Source organism: Myotis brandtii, unplaced genomic scaffold (assembly GCF_000412655.1).
Source record: "Myotis brandtii unplaced genomic scaffold, ASM41265v1 scaffold382, whole genome shotgun sequence".
NCBI classification, from domain to species: domain Eukaryota; kingdom Metazoa; phylum Chordata; class Mammalia; order Chiroptera; family Vespertilionidae; genus Myotis; species Myotis brandtii.
In genome coordinates this window covers 3,139,738-3,158,789 of record NW_005364671.1, presented here as the reverse complement: position 1 = coordinate 3,158,789, position 19,052 = coordinate 3,139,738, and the positions used below count along the sequence as shown (strand labels likewise).

The 19,052-nt window shown below is 53.5% G+C and overlaps 1 protein-coding gene across 5 annotated transcripts in view; it reads left to right on the top strand.

Moving 5' to 3' along the window:
- The window catches only part of SLC5A9 (solute carrier family 5 (sodium/sugar cotransporter), member 9), a 30,248-nt gene that overhangs the window by 734 nt on the left and 10,462 nt on the right, over positions 1–19,052 (top strand). For 3 of the 5 annotated variants that reach the window (XM_014544823.1, XM_005872519.2, XM_014544821.1), the window contains exons 2-12: positions 4,718–4,938; positions 6,569–6,640; positions 7,624–7,728; positions 8,027–8,191; positions 8,846–8,951; positions 9,725–9,805; positions 10,099–10,304; positions 10,470–10,605; positions 11,411–11,518; positions 13,786–13,936; positions 15,693–15,861. In XM_014544823.1, coding sequence (XP_014400309.1) covers positions 4,783–4,938; positions 6,569–6,640; positions 7,624–7,728; positions 8,027–8,191; positions 8,846–8,951; positions 9,725–9,805; positions 10,099–10,304; positions 10,470–10,605; positions 11,411–11,518; positions 13,786–13,936; positions 15,693–15,861 — 1,455 coding nt within the window. In that variant the 5' untranslated portion in view covers positions 4,718–4,782. Of the gene's footprint in view, positions 1–169; positions 187–4,717; positions 4,939–5,074; positions 5,297–6,568; positions 6,641–7,623; positions 7,729–8,026; positions 8,192–8,845; positions 8,952–9,724; positions 9,806–10,098; positions 10,305–10,469; positions 10,606–11,410; positions 11,519–13,785; positions 13,937–15,692; positions 15,862–19,052 lie in introns of those variants that run through there. The other 2 variants (XM_014544820.1, XM_014544822.1) reach the window with 2 other exon arrangements.

Below are 19,052 nucleotides of genomic sequence, written 5' to 3'. Positions count from 1 at the left end.
TCCTTCCTCTTGAGTTGGACTTACCTGCCTGGCCCCCCAATATTCCCAAATTATCTCGTGTATTTTCTCTTTCATTTGTGTGCGGCTCTGCTTCCAGGTCCTGAACCCTGATCCACGCGGGACGTGGAGGGAAACATTTACCAACATGCAACTCTCTTCCTTTTCCTTCCCCTCTTTTCTCCATCCGTAGGTCTCTGCTGCCATCTCTCTCAGCCTTATTCTGCTATGGAATAATCCTTTCCTCTGGCATTGAGCGTCCAGCCTGTCCATATGGAGACCCTGTTCCTCCCCAGTGTGTGGTCTGACCATGGGAGCATTCGTTTTAAACTGAGAGGAGCATAGGCAGGTGGAAAAACACACACACAAAAAAAACACACCCATGCAGCCTGAGAGTGAGAATCATGGCCAGCAAAGGCGCCATAGCTGGGGGCTGGGGCAGCAGGGGAGAGAGCTCACAAGGAGCATAGGCAGGTGGAAAAACACACACACAAAAAAACACACCCACGCAGGCTGAGAGTGAGAATCATGGCCAGCAAAGGAGCCATGGCTGGGGACTGGGGCAGCAGGAGAGAGAGCTCACAGGGTCTCTGTCACCTGAACCCAGACCCCAGTGGGGTTCCTATCACAGCCCAGCCAGCTCTGTGCCCTGCTCAGAGCCCCCACTGGGAGGAGCAAAGCAGAGCCCATTTCTACCCTAATCTCCAGAAGGATGCACTGTCCACACTGTCTCTTGTAGACATCAGGCTAAGGAGAAAGGGTAGGTGGGACAGCACAGCTTTTAGTGTGAATCAGGCCTGAATTCCAAACCCGAAGACCCATCACCAATGAGCCTGAGCTTCCTTACCTACAGAATGGGAACAATGAGGCCAATCACACAGTCAGTATAATTGCCATTATGTGTGGGTCTGACCTACCGGCTACTCCTGGCACACAGGGTGAATGTTAGCCCTGCCCTTCATTGTTCTGGAAGAGGAGGTTCTCAGAGGCGGCTGGTAGAGTGGTTTTTCAGGAAGAACTTGCAAGTAGCCACAGGTACAGCTGAGCCTGCCCAGGATTCTTCCTGGGCCCACGAGGCCGGAGGAGGCCGCTGAATGCCCAGGTGCAGCGTGGGAGGGGGTTTCCTTCCCAGTGGAAAACTCAGATCCACCGTGATGACTCAGGCTGGGGGCTGAGGCCCCCTCCATCATCAGCATTTCATACCTCATGGGCAAAGTCTCACCCGAGGGGGTTTCCTTCCCAGTGGAAAACTCAGATCCACCTTGATGACTCAGGCTCGGGGGCTGAGGCCCCCTCCATCATCAGCATTTCATACGTCATGGGCAAAGTCTCACCTTTAGGGCTTTATTCTGTCTGAAAACAGTCAACTCAGTTATGATCCCAAATGTAGAAAGCCCAGTGGCATATATTATTCAACGCTTCTGTCGTCATTTATGGCTAAGACTTCTCCTCCCGTAGTTCCCACCCGCAGGTGGGCTGGCTGTGGTGAGAGGAGGGGATGCTGTCAGCTTGTTTCCTGTCTCTCTCACCTGGTCAGGCTGACGCTGGGCGCTGTGGTGCTGAGCAAGAAGTCAAGGGCAGGAATGTGCCTGCTAGACGAGACCACTCCTGAGATGGCTCTGGCGCGTGGGTCTCCCACCCTCAGCTGACCTTCCCTGTGGGATCTCTGGTGGGGCAGTGAGGACTCCCTCAGCCAGGGGAGCCCCGCCCCTGGCCCAGCCCAGCCTGTGCCTCAGCACTGCAGCCCCGCCCATTCTTCCATAGCCCCCAGGAATCCAGCGGCTCAGGGCTAGGTTCTGCCAGCTGAGGCCCAAGCCCCCTCTGGACAGCCCATTGGACAAGATCTAAGAAGAACCCCACCCTGTCTTTTCCATGCATGTGGCTCACATCTAGTCCACACACCTCCCCCCGAAAAAAAAAAAGTCCACACATTCTTTGCCCAACCCAGGTGCAGCCCAACCCCAAAGCACCAGCTCCCCTGGGAAGCAGCGAGTCAGCCCCAGCTCCCACCCCCTACCTACTCCAGGCTGAGTCAGCCCCGGTCCTCAGTGACCCCAACTGGGGGGATGCTCACCAAGCTCTCCAAAGCCCCTCTGCCCAAAACTATCTTGGGCAACCAGCCCTCACACTCTCTCCCTTTTCCGTTGGGAAAAAACACAAGGATTTTACCCGAATAAATGTTTACAAAAGTCTTCCATATCCCCCGTATAGAGCCTCTAGAATTGTTAGTCTAGCTCTTAGCACTTCCTGTGCAGATCTGCTGCTCACTTTTCAATTTTTATGTTATTGTATCTTGGCAGAAACTTCTGGTTTACTGACCTGTTACACTGCTGTTATACTCTTTTTTTAATGTATTTTTTATTGTTGATAGTATTACAGATAGCTCCCCACCCCTAACCTTTACCCCTCACCGCCCAGCCTCTACCACCCCTCAGGCCTTCACCACCCTATTGCCCTTATCCATGGACTATGCAGATAAATATATAAGTTCTTTGGTTTATCTCTTCTCATCCCCCCAACCCCACATAGTCTGTTCCATACCTCCATGCTTCGGTTCTTATTTTGTTGGTCAATTCATTTTGTTCATTAGATTCCACAAATGAGTGAGATCATGTGATATTTGTCTTTCTCTGACTGACTTATTTCACTTAGCATGGTGCCCTCCCAGGTTCCTCCATGCTGTCCCAAAGGGTGAGAGATCTCTCTTTTTTACAGCTGCATAGTATTCCATGGTGTAAATGTACCACAGCTTTTTTATCCACTCATCTACTGATGGGCCCTTGGGTTGTTTCCAAATCTGTTGAACGCTTTTTTAAGGCCTGGCTCAAAGGAACCCCTTCCCTCTAAGCCCTGCCCAACCTCCTCACATGGTCTGTTGTCTCCTCCTCTGAGCTCCCAGCTAAGGACAGGGGTGGGTGAACATGCTGAAGGTGCCTGTCCGTGTGCCATCTGGCTCTCCCTGCTAGGCTGGGCCTTGCTCATGTCGGCATCTCTGCCTCACAGAGAAGGGGGCCACAGGGACTCACCCAAAGTAAGAATGACAAGGTGATCGACCCTTCAGTCTCGGGAGCTCTCAGAGAGGGTCTCCTGGATAAATGAGGCCTCTTTGCTGAATGCCAGCACCTACCTAAAATGTTAGACCATTTGGAATGAAATGCTCCTCCTGGATTTCACAATGTGTGCCTTCTCAATAGAAGTCCCTGATGGTCATACTAATGTTTCCTCGGTGACTCTGGTCAATGCATTTAAATCCTCAGCTGCTACCCATGAATGCCCTTTGCTGAGAGTTGATGGAGCTTAATTTATAGGTCTGCCCGCCCCATTTGTCCTGTCTTTTGCATCAGTCTTCCTGTGTTCCTGGTTTTAATGATGCTCTTGCACATCGGTTGGCCATCACAGCCACTCTCCTGCTGTACCTCCAGCCCTGCCCACCTCTGACAGTCCCTTTCTGCTGTTGACTGTTGCTAGTTTGCAACAACAGAGAAGCCTTGAGTGGGGGCTCTGGGCTCACTGATATAGCAAGGCCTTGGGCTCTGGGCATAGGCTTCATAATAATCTAGTCCTACTATGTCAATGCCTTTTCTGCTCTCTCCTGGCACTTCCTGGGCTCTGGATACTAAACTGCCTGGCTAGCTAACAGATTGGTGGCTGCTGTGGGCCCAAACCTGCTGGCCTAGGGGAGAGAAGTGCAGGGGGTGGGGCTTAGCCTCAGGCATCTGGAGGATGGGGTTGGGGGACAGTGTATGTGGGCAGTGGAACCCTGAGGGCCAGGATGGCCCTCCCTTGGTGTGTGTAGGGGGGCATAGGAGGAAGTCACTCACTGGCACTGAGAGGTGGGGAGGGCGTAGGCCATGCTGACCGAGGACACAAGCTCAGAGTCCCTTAGCAACCGGCCCACCATCACCCTGAAGGTCACTGAGCCCCGCAGCTGGGACTGGAAAGTGGCCGCTGGGGTCACAGGCAGATGGTGTCCCCTGGGCGCAGGGTGCTCTGTGTTCTTTTCAGGAGCGCTCCTTTGTCCCAGTGCGGGCAGGAGCGTGGGCCGAGCTGTGAATTCTGCCCATATTCCTGGCTTCAGGGCCCTGCACTGTAACAAAAGGGAAGGTGACCCCTGGCTGGGCTGGAGGCAGGAGCAGGTGAGGGGGATGCTTTGCAAGGGTAACAGCAGGCTCCTTCCTCTCTGGTCTCCACCCACTGGGCAGAAGGAAAGTTGCATATAGGTGACCAAGAACCTGGATCAAGTCCAGCTCTGTCTGCCTTTACGTCCCTGAGTGACCCTCCCCTCCCTGGGCCTCTGTTTCCCCTCCACACAAGCAAGAGCTGGAACACTTGACTTCTGAAGGGCCTCCCAGCTGCAGGGTTCCAAGACTCTGCTCCTCTCCTTCTCCTCCTCTTTCTCTTCCTCCCCTCCTTGTCCTCCTCCTCCTCCTCTTCTCCCCATGGGGGGTGAGAGAGAGTTTGTGCCTTGGTGCATGTGCCTGTGTGTGCCTGCCTATACCTGTGTGTGCCTCTGCGTGTGTGTGTGTGTGTGTGTGTGTGTGTGTGTGTGTGTAGTGGGGCAGGAAGAGAAGAGTGAGAGGAAGGGGGAAAGGGAGAGGAGGGAGAGAGGGAGGGGGAGTGGGAGAGAGCCCACAGAGGGGAAAGGGTGGCTAGGATTTACCTGCCAGTGGGGCTGGGCTTTCTCAGCAGCTGATGGCACTGAGCTGTTTAATCATTAAAGGAAAGGAATGAAGCCAGGAGCGCCTCAAAGTCCAGCCGGGTGGTGAGCGGCTCTCACCGAGGAGCATGGAGCTGGCAGCGCCAGGGCTCGGAGCTTCAGGAAATGGGGTCAGGACTGCGGCAGCTCGGAGCTCGGCACCAGGCCCCGGGGCCAGCCTACACGCCTATGACATCGGGGTCCTGGTCGTCTATTTCATCTTCGTTGTGGGCGTGGGGGTCTGGGTGAGTAGTTGTGGAGGTTGGGAGCCGGCAGGGGAGGCAGAGCCACACTCTCATCTCCGGCTGGCCGGGAGCTGGGGCAGGGCTGGGCAGAGGAAGGGGTGGGAGTGGAAGGGTCTCATCGGCCCCCCTGTCATAGGCGGCAGACTGGAGCCGGAGAAGGGTGTGACTGGCCTGAGGTCACACAGCGAGCCAGAGGCAGGCCAGGCCTGAGCCCCTCTCCTGACTGCCTGACTCTGTGCACCTGCTGCCTTGGCCCCACCCTCCCCTGGCCACCCTGATCCCATTCCTTCCCGCCTCGCCAAGCTGAGATGCCCAACTCCCCGGATGCTTTACTCCTGGCCTACCCCACCCTCCACTGGTTAGTGTTGGGCAAGGAGCTGAGCTTTCTAAAGGAGCCGGGCTCCTGTGCTCACGGGAAGGGAGCCAGGCGGACCCCAAGATCCTTCTGTGGTCCATTGTCCCCCTGAGCCTCAGTGCCATAGAGAGGCAGGCTCTGAGGCCAGCGAGCCCTGAGCTCACACCCCAGCTCCCGCATCCCCGCGTGCCCTGGGAACCTCCGAAGCATCTCTGAGTCTCCGTTTATCATCTGGACAATGAGAATAAGGACCGCAGCACAGAGCGGGCACGGCCCTTCCGTGACATCTGGCTCAGGGCCGGGCACACAGGGCAGCCATAAAGGGCTGCTGTCATCACGGAAGTATTGGAGAGAAATGCCGGAACCTTTAGACTCTGCTGCGAGGCTGACAGTGCCTGGAGCCCCAGCTGGTCACTGACGAGGCTGTGGCGAGGGCAGGATCCCTCTCTGGTCCTTGGTTTCCTCGTCTGTAAAGTGGTGAACAGTCCCTGCCTCCCAGGGCTGGTGTGAGGAAGAACAGGCCACACAGATGACCCCTGGCTCAGCAGGGGGGGGGGGCGTGGGGAGAAGCACCAGCTCCATGGAGGCTGGACAGGTGGCTCCCTGACTTGGGCCTCCTGATTAATGTGTGAAATTAGTGTTTTCTGCTCACCTGGCCTCCCCGAGGACCAGAGGTGACACTGGGACATTTGAGGAAGGGTCGAACAGTCACCAGCCCTGCACAGCCCATCGCTGCCCTGTGGCTGATCAATGACGTTTCCTCCAGAGACAGAAGCGTCTTTACATCTCCCTTTCCTGCCTCCCCTTCAGTGCTTCTCCCTCCAGACCCAGTCAGAGGCCTGGCAGCATCTTAATAACAGCTTTGCACTTCCCCTCCCCAGTGAGGAGTCCCGGGGGGAGGAGGGGACAGGTCGGTCTCCCTGTAGCGATGGACTGAGGCACCAGCTCAATTTCTGAAACACAGCTCGGACGGAGGGGAGGGAGGGCACCAGGGTGCACGGTAGCAATCATCTGTAGGCGCATGCAGCTCTGTGCCATGGCGGGGGCTGCGTACCCCCACTGGCTCCTGGCTCTTCACACTGGTTCTGAGAGACATGCACGGAGGCTCAGAGAGAGGCTCAGACCACCCAACAGCGCCTGGAATAAAGATGATGAAAACCTGCCTCAGTTCTCCCCTCTGTGTCCACAGAGCCTGGGCCGAGGGCAGGGAGTCTGGGTGAGGGCAGAGGCTGAGGAATCTCGGGAAACCCTCACCTCTGGCCACTTCCTTTCCAGTCGTCCTTCCGAGCAAGCCGAGGCACCATTGGCGGCTACTTCCTGGCGGGGAGGTCCATGACCTGGTGGCCGGTGAGTTGACCTTCTTCCCTCCCCTTCTCCCCCATCCAAGTCCCCTTTTCATCTCCCACCTGTTCCCAGGAAACAGCCCCAGGTGGGTTTCCTGGCTCTGGGCTCCTTCTCTCCAGTCCCAGTGCACCTGCCACCTGAGCAACCTTGCTCTGGACACCTCCGACAAGCACCCACTGGCGCCCTCTCATGGCCGCAGGCTGGACCTACAGGGAGATGGTCCACAATGTTGTCCTAGAAAGCAGGGTGGCACTGGGCAGACGGACTCACAGACAGCATGACTGCTGAGCTGGAGGGATGGGGGGCAGTGTGGAGGGCTCGTGGGGGCTCGCAGGAAGCCTCCGACCTCCAGACAGTGGGAGTGGGACCAGCAAAGATTTTCTTGAGAAGGTGACACATCAGCTTATTACTAAAAAGCAGGTAAATGAGGGAAATCATAGAGGTAAATCCCCCAGCAGCCTCCGGGAGCTGATCCTGAGACCCTTATGACCCAGGCTCCCCATCAGCTGTGTTCTTTCTCCTCCGTTTCCCCTTCCTACTCCCTGGGGGCCCTTAGGTCCATGGCCTGAGTCAGCGCTTCATCCTCCCTGTGTGGACCTGCTCCCTGTGGCTTCCTTCTTTCCCACTTAGCTACTCCCATTGGGTGGCCTGGAGCCACTGTCTATTCTTCCTAACATTATTTCCTTTCTTTGTAAGTTGGAAAGATTAATACTCATCCCTGCAAATCTTTGTGGAGATCAAGTGATTAGCACACAAAATACACGCAGTGCCTCGCACGGCGCCTGGCATACAGCAGGCCCCCACTAGCTGTCAGTTCCATCCCTCTTTCTCTTTGCTCCCCATTTCCTCTCCTCCCCCTGATCTCAGATTCCATGAGTCCAGGTCCTCTCTCCCCGCCACGTCCCAGCTCCTGAAACTCATGGGAGACTCCAGGTTGAATCAGATGAAAACTGACTTCTGATTCTTGACCCACCTGTGCCTTGCAGATCGGAGCATCTCTGATGTCCAGCAATGTGGGCAGCGGCCTGTTCATCGGCCTGGCTGGGACGGGCGCTGCCGGAGGCCTTGCTGTGGGCGGCTTCGAATGGAACGTAAGGAAGCTGGCCCGGGGGCTTCTCGGGGATACTGGGGGTCTGAACCCACCCCCCACCCCTGGCCTTAGCCCTGAGAGGACCCTCAGATGTGCTTGGGGGGAACCCATTTTATGGATGAAGAAACCAAGACCCGGAGGAGATAGAGGGACCATTGGCGGTCACACAGGACTGAGATCAGTCCCGGGTCCCTTACCTCCTGCCCAGGGCTGTCCTCCGCATGGCGCCACCTCTCCGTAGGGGACACTCGTCCATTTGCATCCAGGACATGAACACCAATTTCTCTCCACTCTCCCAGGCAACCTGGCTGCTGCTGGCCCTCGGCTGGGTCTTCGTCCCTGTGTACATCGCAGCCGGCGTGGTCACGATGCCGCAATACCTGCAGAAGCGATTTGGGGGCCAGAGGATCCAGGTGTACATGTCTGTGCTGTCTCTCATCCTCTACATCTTCACCAAGATTTCGGTGAGTACACTGCAGTGTGGCCACCCAGTCTCTGAAAATGCAGAGCACCGGGCATGGCTTATTGCTGGATGGACGGATGGATGGATGGAAGGGAGGATGGGAGAAAGGAAGAATGAATCCATGTACCTTCAGCGCATTCTCTCCCTCAGTGGTAGGTAGTCAGAGATGGATGATGTTTGTTGAGTGAATGACAGTCCCTCCATTCAAAGACCTCACAATCTAGAGTTCATTCATCCCTTCTTTCATCTTTCTATCCCTGATTCTTCATTCAGCACCATGCATTAGTTGCCTAGAATGTTACGAATACAGGTCCTTATTCTTTCTCCATTGACCTAACCTTAGAAAACAAAACTGCGTCACATGATTTGCCCAGAGGGCCAGCTCTGGGACTGGAACTGAGGCTGGGGTCATGTGACCCATCCATGTGTCCTGCCGTCCACCATGTTGTAGCCCTGTAACGGGTTCATAAAAGTCATGGACTGGAACCGCCTCTGCTCTGACACCTCCATGGTGGCTCAGCGCCTGCACGGCCCACCTCACCCGCTGAAGTCTTGTCCTCACGGTGTGAGGAGGGCTGACAGCAGCTGGTACTGCTGAGAGGGAAGGTGACACCCTGGGGCCATACCTGGTGACCTCCCGGTCATGTCTCTGCAGACTGACATCTTCTCTGGAGCCCTCTTCATCCAGATGGCCTTGGGCTGGAACCTGTACCTCTCCACGGTGGCCTTGCTGGTGGTGACAGCCGTCTACACCATCGCTGGTAGGGCCCGGGGAAGGTCACCTCAGGGTGCAGGGCTGGAGCGGAGACATAGAGGCAGGGAGAGGAGGAGAGGGAAGCCCGGGGCCACCAGGATACAGTGGGAAGAGCTGGAGGAGAGAGATGTCAGAGGGAGGGGCAGAGAACCAGAAACAGGAAGAGCCAAAGACAGAGACAGACAGAGAGGTAGGATCAAGGGAAAACGCAGAAGAAGTGACGAGAGGCACAGTGACCAGAAAAAGGGGACACACAAGGGCAGGAACAGGAGGCAAGAGCCAGCCCCAGGAGGCAGGAAGGAGAGGCCCTGAGAGATCCTGAGAGACCCTTCGTACCAGGAGCAGGGCAGGGATGAGGGGACCGTCACGTGGACCAGACTGCAGGCTGCTTCAGACTAAAGCCACAAAGCCCCTCCTGCAGCGCACCAGCACAGGCCCGGCTCCTGGGACACGGGGGGTCAGTGGGCCTGGGCGGACGGGGGTGTAAGTGGGCATCCAGGTCGGGGAGGGGCGTCCTGGCAGAGTTACCAGCTCACAAAGGGATAGACTCAGGATATCAAAGAGGCTCTGGCCAGGCAGCTGGGTAGAGGCTGTTGATGGGAAGAGCTGGGCCCGAGCACCTGTGACTGACCGGCCTCCCCCGGGCAGGTGGGGCGGAGGGGAGCCCACCTGCTAAGAGGGCTCGGTGTCCTCTCTGGTCTCCCCAGGGTGGCACGCGCAGGGCGGGCGCAGAGAGGAAACCTTGGTGCTGACTGATGAGCCCTCTCCTTGGGTCCCCAGGGGGCCTCACAGCCGTGATCTACACGGACGCTCTGCAGACGGTCATCATGGTGGGGGGAGCCCTGGTCCTCATGTTTCTGGGTAAGGAGAACTGAATACACCCCACCTTGCCCCTAAGTCCCTCTCTCAGCCAGTGTGACTCCTGTCACCTCCGTGGTTTGATCAGGACTTCCTGGGGTACGGAGCCATACCCGCCTCAGGGCCGGGGACATGCTCTCTATGCCAAACCAGTGGAGCCCCACAGCCCTCCCGCATTTCCACATCTCGGGCCAGTTCCAAGCCCAGGGACTCCACTCGGCACTGGGAGCTGGGGGGCATGTGACAGGCTCAGAGGGGCTCAGGGCTGCTTCACTCACTGAGGTCTCCCCCCACAGGCTTCAAGGAGGTGGGCTGGTACCCGGGCCTGGAGCAGCGGTACCAGCAGGCCATCCCCAATGTCACAGTCCCCAACACCACCTGCCACCTCCCCCGGCCTGACGCCTTCCACATGCTTCGGGACCCTGTGAGCGGGGACATCCCTTGGCCAGGCCTCATTTTCGGGCTCACGGTGCTGGCCACCTGGTGCTGGTGCACGGACCAGGTGATGCCCCAGCCAGGCGGGCCCCGCCCTCCGTGAACTGGGGTGGCTCCTGCTGGAAAATGGGTATCTGGATGCAGGGGGTTGGGACTTGTTCTGGGACCACCGCAGGGGCACAGGCAGTGACCACGTCAGAGCCCACCTGTGGCCTCCGCTGGTGCCTTTCAGGTCATTGTGCAGAGGTCTCTCTCCGCCAAGAGTCTGTCCCACGCCAAGGGAGGCTCCGTGCTGGGCGGCTACCTCAAGATCCTGCCCATGTTCTTCATCGTCATGCCCGGCATGATCAGCCGGGCCCTGTACCCAGGTGAGAGCTGGAGCAGGCAGGGGCTGCACAGTCCTTAATAAGAACATGGAGTAGTGCCCGGCCAGTGTGGCTCAGTTGGATGAGCATTGTCCTGTGCACCAAAAGGTTGCCGATTGGATTCCCGGGCAGGACACATACCTGGATTGTGGGTTCGATCCCCTATTGGGCCACATACAGAAGGCAACTGATTGATGGATTAAAACAAACAAACAAAAAAGAACATAGTAGTATGTTAACCTTTGTTAACATACATACAGTAACTATGTAAATAGTTCAAACATACAATAACTACTTCAGTAGAAAAATTTGCATCTGAATGTCATTTTAAATCCTGCCTTTTCTTTATAAGGGAAAGACCAGTAAAGTGTTCTTGGTGCCTTCCAAGGATATTTGCCTTTTATCAGGATACTAGAGGCTCAATGCATGAAATTCATGCAAGAGTAGGCCTTCCTTTCCCCAGCTGCTGGCACTGGCTTCCCTCTGGCACCCGGGCCCTGGGCTTCCCTCACAGCCCCAGCTTCATCTGGAAGGTCGTCCAGAAGGACAGCTGGTCTAATTAGCATATTATGCTTTTATTATTATAGAGAAAGCCTAAAGCTAATGAGTCTACAAGCTTTGTGGGTAGTATATGGCAGAGAAAGTTACCATAGTAAATCCTGGTACCCAGTCAGCCACCTGCCCTTTGACCCTCAGGCCCAGCACAGTCCCCAGTGGACACTTCCCGGTGGCATCAGAAAGCAAATACTGGGCCATCCCGAGAAGGCCCTAGATTATCCGTCTCTAACTGCCATCACCTCTTGTGCAGATGAGGTGGGCTGCGTGGACCCTGACGTCTGCCAGAGAGTCTGCGGGGCCCGAGTGGGATGCTCCAACATCGCCTACCCCAAGCTGGTCATAGCTCTCATGCCCATTGGTGAGTCCCGTGTCATCGGCCACCAGTCACTCCCACCGCCAGCCGCCTCCAATTGCCACTGCCCAGGAGGGGTTGCATTCAGGATGGACATGGGCAGGGAGAGGGAATAAAAACATTCACATCCCCATCCCCTCCCAGTAGACACACACACACACACACACACACACACACGTGTCCATGAGACACTGCTCTGTGCCCTGGTCCCTGAGATGCAGGGATAAAGGGCAGGGCCCTACTCTCAGGCTCCACGCAGTCCCCAGGGTACTCAGGGTATAGAGGCCACAATACAGTGTGACCAGTGTGGGGACACGGTGGGGCTGGGGGAGCCCTCAGGAGCACCTGGCTCACTTTGGGGGAGTGTAGGGCCCGTTTCTCAGAGGACAGGAAATGGAATTGAGGCCTGAGGAGCACCTCAGGCAGAGCTGGAGGGCGTGTCATCCAGAAGGAGGGGCTGCACATGCAAAGGCCCGAGGCTGGGAAAGAGAGCATGAGGTCTGGGCTGAAGGTGGCCCATATGGGCTCAGATGCAGGAGGACTGGAGACAAGCATCATGGAGAGGAGTTGGCGGCCACACCTAGAGCAATGGATGTCAGGGGAGGGGGGTTTTAGGCCAGCATCCACAATTGCATTTGTGCTTTGGGGGACCAATCTGCCTGGGGTTCAGCTTAGGGGCAGCAGGGGGATGATTTAAAAGGGGTCTTCAGTGGTCCTGGTGAGGGGTGATGGTGGCTAGGACCAGGTTGGTGTCTTTAGCGATGGAGAAAAGAGGTTTAAAAGATATACATGAGGCAGAATTGGCAGGACTTGATGACTGGTTGTATTTGAGGGACAAGAAAGACAGAGGGACTCAAAGGGGACATGGGAGAAAGGCAAGTTTATGAAGGGAAGTAGGTGAGTTGAGTTACCCCTCCCCTCACCACCAGTAGAATAAGAAATGAATCAAAGAAATAGTGGAGAAAAGGAGGCGGGGGAGGCCCAGCAATGACAGAGCAGCCGCAGAAGGAGGTGGGTGGGAGGGGAGCCCAGGAGGGGTCTGGGATACCTCTGAGGGAGGAGTCTGATGTGGAGACTAGAAAGATATCCTATATAATAAAGAGGTAATATGCAAATTAACCCTCATGCCATCATAAGATGGCTGCGCCCACAGCAGAGGTGGGGTTCTTGTAACAAGCCATAACAAGTGATCATCAGGGACTTGAGGCTGTGTGGCACCGGGCTGGGGCGGGGACCTGACGCTGCACCCCCCCGCCTGGCGGGGCTTGACAGGGGTGGGGCCGGCCAGGTCTCAATCTCGCCCAATGGGGGTGTGGCCGGCTGGGTCTGGGTCTCATGTGATTTTGAGGCACACGCGGGTGGGCGGGGACTTGACTCTGGTTCCCATGGCGCGCCCCAGACTCTGACAGGAGGAAGATTTTCATATACATTTTACTAATTTTCTTTCACCTCTGACATTTCTATTATAGAGAAAGGGCAAATAGCAATATTAAAATATTTGCTCTAATTAATTCCCTTTTAATGTGCATGGATTTCATGCACCGGGCCACTAAATATTAATAAAAGGAAGAATCAACGCCCCAGAGGCAGATGCTGGCCTCGGTGTGGGATGCCTTGAGTCTTCCAGGGAGACATGCAGGTGGTGGCTAAAGATTTGGACTGAGGACGGGAGGGGCCAGAGGTGGGACCGGGTGGGGGGTCCCTCCCTGGGGTGAGCAGTCATTTTCCTGGAGGCTTGGTCATGAGAGGCAGAGACTTCAGGGATCAGCGGAGCCAACCTCTTGCTGCAGGAGGAAAAATTGGCCCTAAGGTGAAGGACTCCCTTAGTTCAAAGATCACACAGCTGGTTGCCTGCAGAACCAGGAAACAAGCCTGGGCTTCTGCTTCCAGGCCAGGGCTTTGCCTGGCGCCAATTCAATGAAAAAGGAAAACACTGAAAACGTTTAGTAACGTCACCTTCTCCCCACCAGCGACCACTAGCAAGTGTCTGCCAGCTCTGACACCCACACGAGATGTCAGGGCTGTCACACCCCTTCCTGGGGAGGTTCAGGGAGGGCCCTGGCTCCCCCAAGGCCACAGAGCAGGCAGTGGCAGGGCGGGGCCAGAGCCCAGTGCCCAGCCCCGGATTCCTTATCTGCCTGTGCGAACCTCAGCGGACACCTTCCCCATCCCACTTCCACCCCAGACTCCTGGCTCTGCAGGCGCTGCAGCCTCCATGGTGCCCGGCAGGGCCTTCACGGTCAGTTGTCCACAGAGACTTCATCTCTCCCCAGGTCTGCGGGGCCTGATGATCGCCGTGATCATGGCTGCCCTCATGAGCTCGCTCACCTCCATCTTCAACAGCAGCAGCACACTGTTCGCCATTGACGTGTGGCAGCGCTTCCGCAAGAAGGCAACGGAGCAGGAGCTGATGGTGGTGGGCAGGTGCGCTGGCCCGTCCGTGGGCGCCCCTTCCTGCAGGCAGACCCTCTCCCCTCTGCTCCCTGCCTGGGTTGCCCTGGGAGGTGTGGCTGGGTTGGGTCCAGGACTGGCAGTCAGAGCGCCTAATTCTAGCACCAGCTTCCTCCCTGACCTCAGGTAAGTCCCTCCTGGCTCTGGGCCCCTCCTCCCCGTCCAGAACAAGGAGAAAAAAACTCTCTTCCCTACTGTTCAGCTTTCTCTTGCAATTGATCAACAGGGTCAATGAGAAGCTGACAAAGACTTAAACAGTGAAAGGTGAACTGTATAAATGGGAGGAAGCTAGCAAGCGGCTCACCCTCCAGGTCTTTCGGACCAGCTGCTATCCCAGGATATCAGAAAGGCCTTAACTTACTCCATCAGTCTCACCCAGAGCATCCCCCTTGGGTCATGCCTTTGTGCTGGGGACACAGGGAGGACTTGTATGGCCCTGCCCTGAGGATGGAAGAGTTTAATGAGAAAGGCAGAAACACGGGCAGTGCAATGAGGGACCTGCATCAGTAAAGTCATTTGTACGAAGTTTGTCTCCAAAGAAGGCAGAGCCTCCAACACCAGGCTAAAGAGTTTGCATTTACCTTGTTGGAATCAGTTTCATGCTTTTCAGAGTATAATGGTGGCTAATTTTTCTTTGTCGCCCCAGGCTGGGGATTTGTAGTTTACATGGAGTTAAGGGGCCCTTTCTGAAATCTGTGCTTCATAACTTAAGGCTCCATAAATAACTCAGGTTACTGGACTAACGTGTTCATTCCTCCCTTTGTTAAGATGGTCTTTGAGTTTAGATAACTTGCTTTTTTCCATCTCCCTGCCTTTACATGCACTATTCCTTCCACCACAGTGCCTTCTGCCCACAGCTGCCTAATAGAGTCCCACTGCCTGCTTGCTCATAGGTTTTGCATGCAGGACAGATGGTGCAGGCGAGGATGAGCAGGAGGGCGGTCACTTGAGTAACTGCTGCTTTAGTGGGGGCCTGAGAAAGAGAAAATGTGAAAAAAGAAGAGGAAAGGATTGGTGTGCTGAGAGATTTCTAAAAGAGGGTCATTTGATATTTGCACACTAAACTACCAGGTTGTTATTTAGACACTTATTTCATCAACCAGTGGGGTTCTGGTACCATCTGCTGGCCATATGCATTATTGCACTCAGCACATCCAAGAAAAGTTTTTCATCAACCTGGTCACACACCTGCAAAATCATGCATGGAGTGCATTTTGAGGACCTGGGCCTGAGCCTGGATCAGTTGTGGGGGAGTCAGGATATGAAAGTGGAGTCTCTTTTCTGAGCCAACTGGCAACATGAGGAGGAGACACTTAGAGTTGGAGAAGCTTAGAGAAGGAAGAAGTCACCGGAGTCTGGAGCCATCCTGGAGAAGGGGGCTGCTCTGCACAGGATTTGATGAAAAAGAGAAAGAAAGGCATCCCCAGCAAAGATCCAGAGGTCATTTACTGAGGTGGGTGGTGGGGTGAAAAGTATGGATTCCTCTCTGAAGAGCGGGTCTATTTAAAAAGCCTTGACCTCTTAGGTCCTAGAATTCTGATATTCTGGGATTTCAAGAGTCTAAATTTCTGGACTCTCATCCTTTGGAATTCTAGTCCCTAACATTCTCTGATTCAACAAGAATGCATTCCCCCCCCTCTCTCTTCCTGGCTCCCAAGCATCACCTTCACCCCACCCCACGCTCTGCCACCCCGAGGGCTCCTCACAGCACCCTGTGCCCTCCTGGCAGAGTGTTTGTGGTGTTCCTGGTCGTCATCAGCATCCTCTGGATCCCCATCATCCAAAGCTCCAACAGTGGCCAGCTCTTCGACTACATCCAGTCTATCACCAGCTACCTGGCTCCACCCGTCACTGCCCTCTTCCTGCTGGCCATCTTCTGCAAGAGGATCACAGAGCCTGTGAGTACAGCAGTTCACTACACGTTAGGAGAGCTGGTCTGGCCTAACCTGGCCTCTCTGTGACCTTGCACAAACCAACTGCCCCCTCCCCACCCATAGCATCTGGTCTAGATTCATTCATTCACTCAGTAAACATTTATCAATCTTGATGTTTCTCTATTTCTTCTCATTACAGCAGTCCCTTTAGCATTTTTTGTAATGCTGGCTTGGTGGTGATTAACTCCTTTAGCCTTTTTTTTTTCTTTTGTCTGGGAAGCTCTTTATTTCACCATCTATTTTGAATGATAGCCCTGCTGGATAGAGTAATCTTGATTTCAGATCATTGCTTTCCGTTACCTTGAGTACTTCATGCCATTCCCTTCTGACCTGTAGAGTTTCTGATGAGAAATCAGCTGACAGCCTTATGGGAGCTCCTTTGTAGGTAACAAATTGCGTTTCTCTTGCTGCCTTTAAGATTCTCTCTTTGTCTTATGTTTTTGGCATTTTAATTATGATGTATCTGGGTGTGGGCCTATTTGGGTTCTTCTTGCTTGGGACTCTCTGTTTCTCCTGAACTTGTGTGACTTTTTCCTTCACTGGGTTAGGGAAGTTTTCTATTACTAGCTCCCTATCTTCCTCTTCTGATACACCTATTATATGAATATTGTTACATTTCATGTTGTCCCACAACTCCCTTAAGCTGTTCTCCTGGTTTTTCATTATTTTTTCTTTTTGGTTCTCTGATTGAGTGATTTTTTTTCTACCCTGTCTTCTAATTCACTGATCTGATCCTCAGCTTCCCCTAATCTTCTGTGTAGTCCTTTTAATGTGTTATTAGTGCTATATCATTCTTCATTTCCGACTGTTCTTTTTGCATAGTCACTATATGTTTTCTCATGCTATTGAGTATCTTTACAATCATGATTCTGAACTCGATATCATATAAACTTCTTATCTCCATTTCATTTATCTCCTCTTCTGGAGAATTCTTATTTTCTTTCATTTGAGGGTTGTTCTTTTGGTCTCCCCATTTTGGCTGCTTATTTGGGTTTGTGGCTGTATACTAGGTAGATCTGCTCTCAATCTCTAGTGCAGGATATTATCAAACACTGTTTCTGACTAATTAGATCAGGCAAAGATGCAAAGCCTCCAGAGACCCACCTCTGCCTACAGACTGATTGCATTTGGTCTTGAGTAGCCCTCAGGCAATCATCCACAGGTGTGGAAAGAGGTTTTCCAACAGTGTGGGGCAATTGCTTCTGCCTGGAGGCTAATTGTTATTCTCAATCTCTTAATGGGCCTCAGAAACTCCACTCTGTGGGACAAGGCGTTTTCCAATAGAATGAGTCAACTGCCTTCCCCCGAGGCAAAAACCACCTGCATAGCAAAGGTCTGCCTGAGAAAGATGACCTCCCCAGCATGAGGGAATGATTCAGCACAGGAACCCAGGGTGTCTGCTTTCTGAGCTCTAGCCCCAGAGCCCCCAACCCTGGCTTCTACTTACAGTTTCAGTCCACTCTGCCCTTCCTCTGCTGAAGCACAAAGAGAGTGGCTTCACGTAAAATTTTGTGCATTGACCCTTTAAGAAAATGCCTGAATATCCAGCTGTCACTCCCTGGCAGAAAGCAACCCTGCTGCTTTTCACAGCCAGGTGTTTTGTGGGCACCTTTCTCAGTTCTGGTGCTCTCTGATGGGGGACCCAGCTTGGGGATTAGACCGCAGAGTTCTCAGTGGCAGCCCCCCACTGAGATATTGCTCTGGAACTACAGCTGCTTTCTGTGGGAGCCAGTCCAGCCTTTTCATGCCTCTGCCCTTCCTACCAGTCTCTATTTGGTCTCCGCTTTCTATCCTTGGTTCTCTCCAGCTGTCTTCAGTTGATTATTTGGGATTTTTTTTTGCATTTTAGTTGCAATTCCAATTTGGTCCTAGGACAGTGATGGCGAACCTATGACACGCCTGTCAGAGGTGACACGCGAACTCATTTTTTTGGCTTGATTTTTCTTTGTTAAATGGCATTTAAATATACAAAGTAAATATCAAAAATATAAATCTTTGTTTTACTATGGTTGCAAATATCAAAAAATTTCTATATGTGAAACGGCACCAGAGTTAAGTTTGGGTTTTTCAAAATGCTGACATGCCAAGCTCAAAAGGTTTGCCATTGGAGCATGTCTGTATAGCATCCACTTACTCTGCTGTCATTTTTAACCCCGGTGCCCTCTTGTGGACATGAGAACAGCATCCTAGTAAGGGATTAGTTTCAATGGTGCCCTCTTGTGGATATTCTGAGAACAGCACCGTAGGAAAGATTAGTTGCAATAATGCTCTCTTGTGGATGTTCTGAGAACAGCACCCTTGTAGAAGAAGAAAAAAACATTTATCAATCTGGGATGCCATATTTACAAGGTTCATATAGTTCTGCCATCACTAGGTCAGCCAGGAGGAAATACAATTCAATAAATAATAAGAAGAAAGACTAATGGCTGCTAAGATAGTAAAGAACAGGAACATCTAACCTATAAGATGCCTTGGAGGGGGTCATGGAAGCCTTCCTGGAGGAAGCAACATCTGAGCTGAGTCATAAGGGATTATGAGAGGGGGAATAGTATTTCAGACATGAGGAACAGTGTGTGGAAGCACAAGACAGACAAGAAGATCTCTAGGCTCTATTTCATCTCTAACATTATAAGGGTTTATATGCAGGCAAAAAGATAGCAGTGATGATGATGAAATGAAGTGTGAACTCGCAGGGGTGCGTACACATGTGTTATTCATGAAACTGCATTGAAATCTAACAGAAGCCTGGGAGGAGCTCGAGGTATGAGGACTATAACCCTGATTACTCCCCAGAACAGTTTAGAAAAACCCCAGATCTTCTGGCTATACAGCCCAGATCTGGGCTCAGGAGGAAAGGGACATCATGGACAGGACTCCACAGGAGCCACATGAGCTGAGGTCATGACCAAGGAGATCATAGGAACGCCTCTCCCAATGGACTATGAAGGAAGGTGTCCACTGGTGCCTTCTGTTGGCAGAGGTCCGATCTCCCTGCTGATAGTCACAGTGCACAGCAAAACTCAACTGAACTATGGATGCTTCTGCTCATTGCAGAATTTTTGAAATCTAGATTGGCATCTCAATTTTAAAAATATAACTCTTGCATAAGGAAACAGAGGTTAGGGTTGAATAGTGTTATAAAGAAGATATGGGAG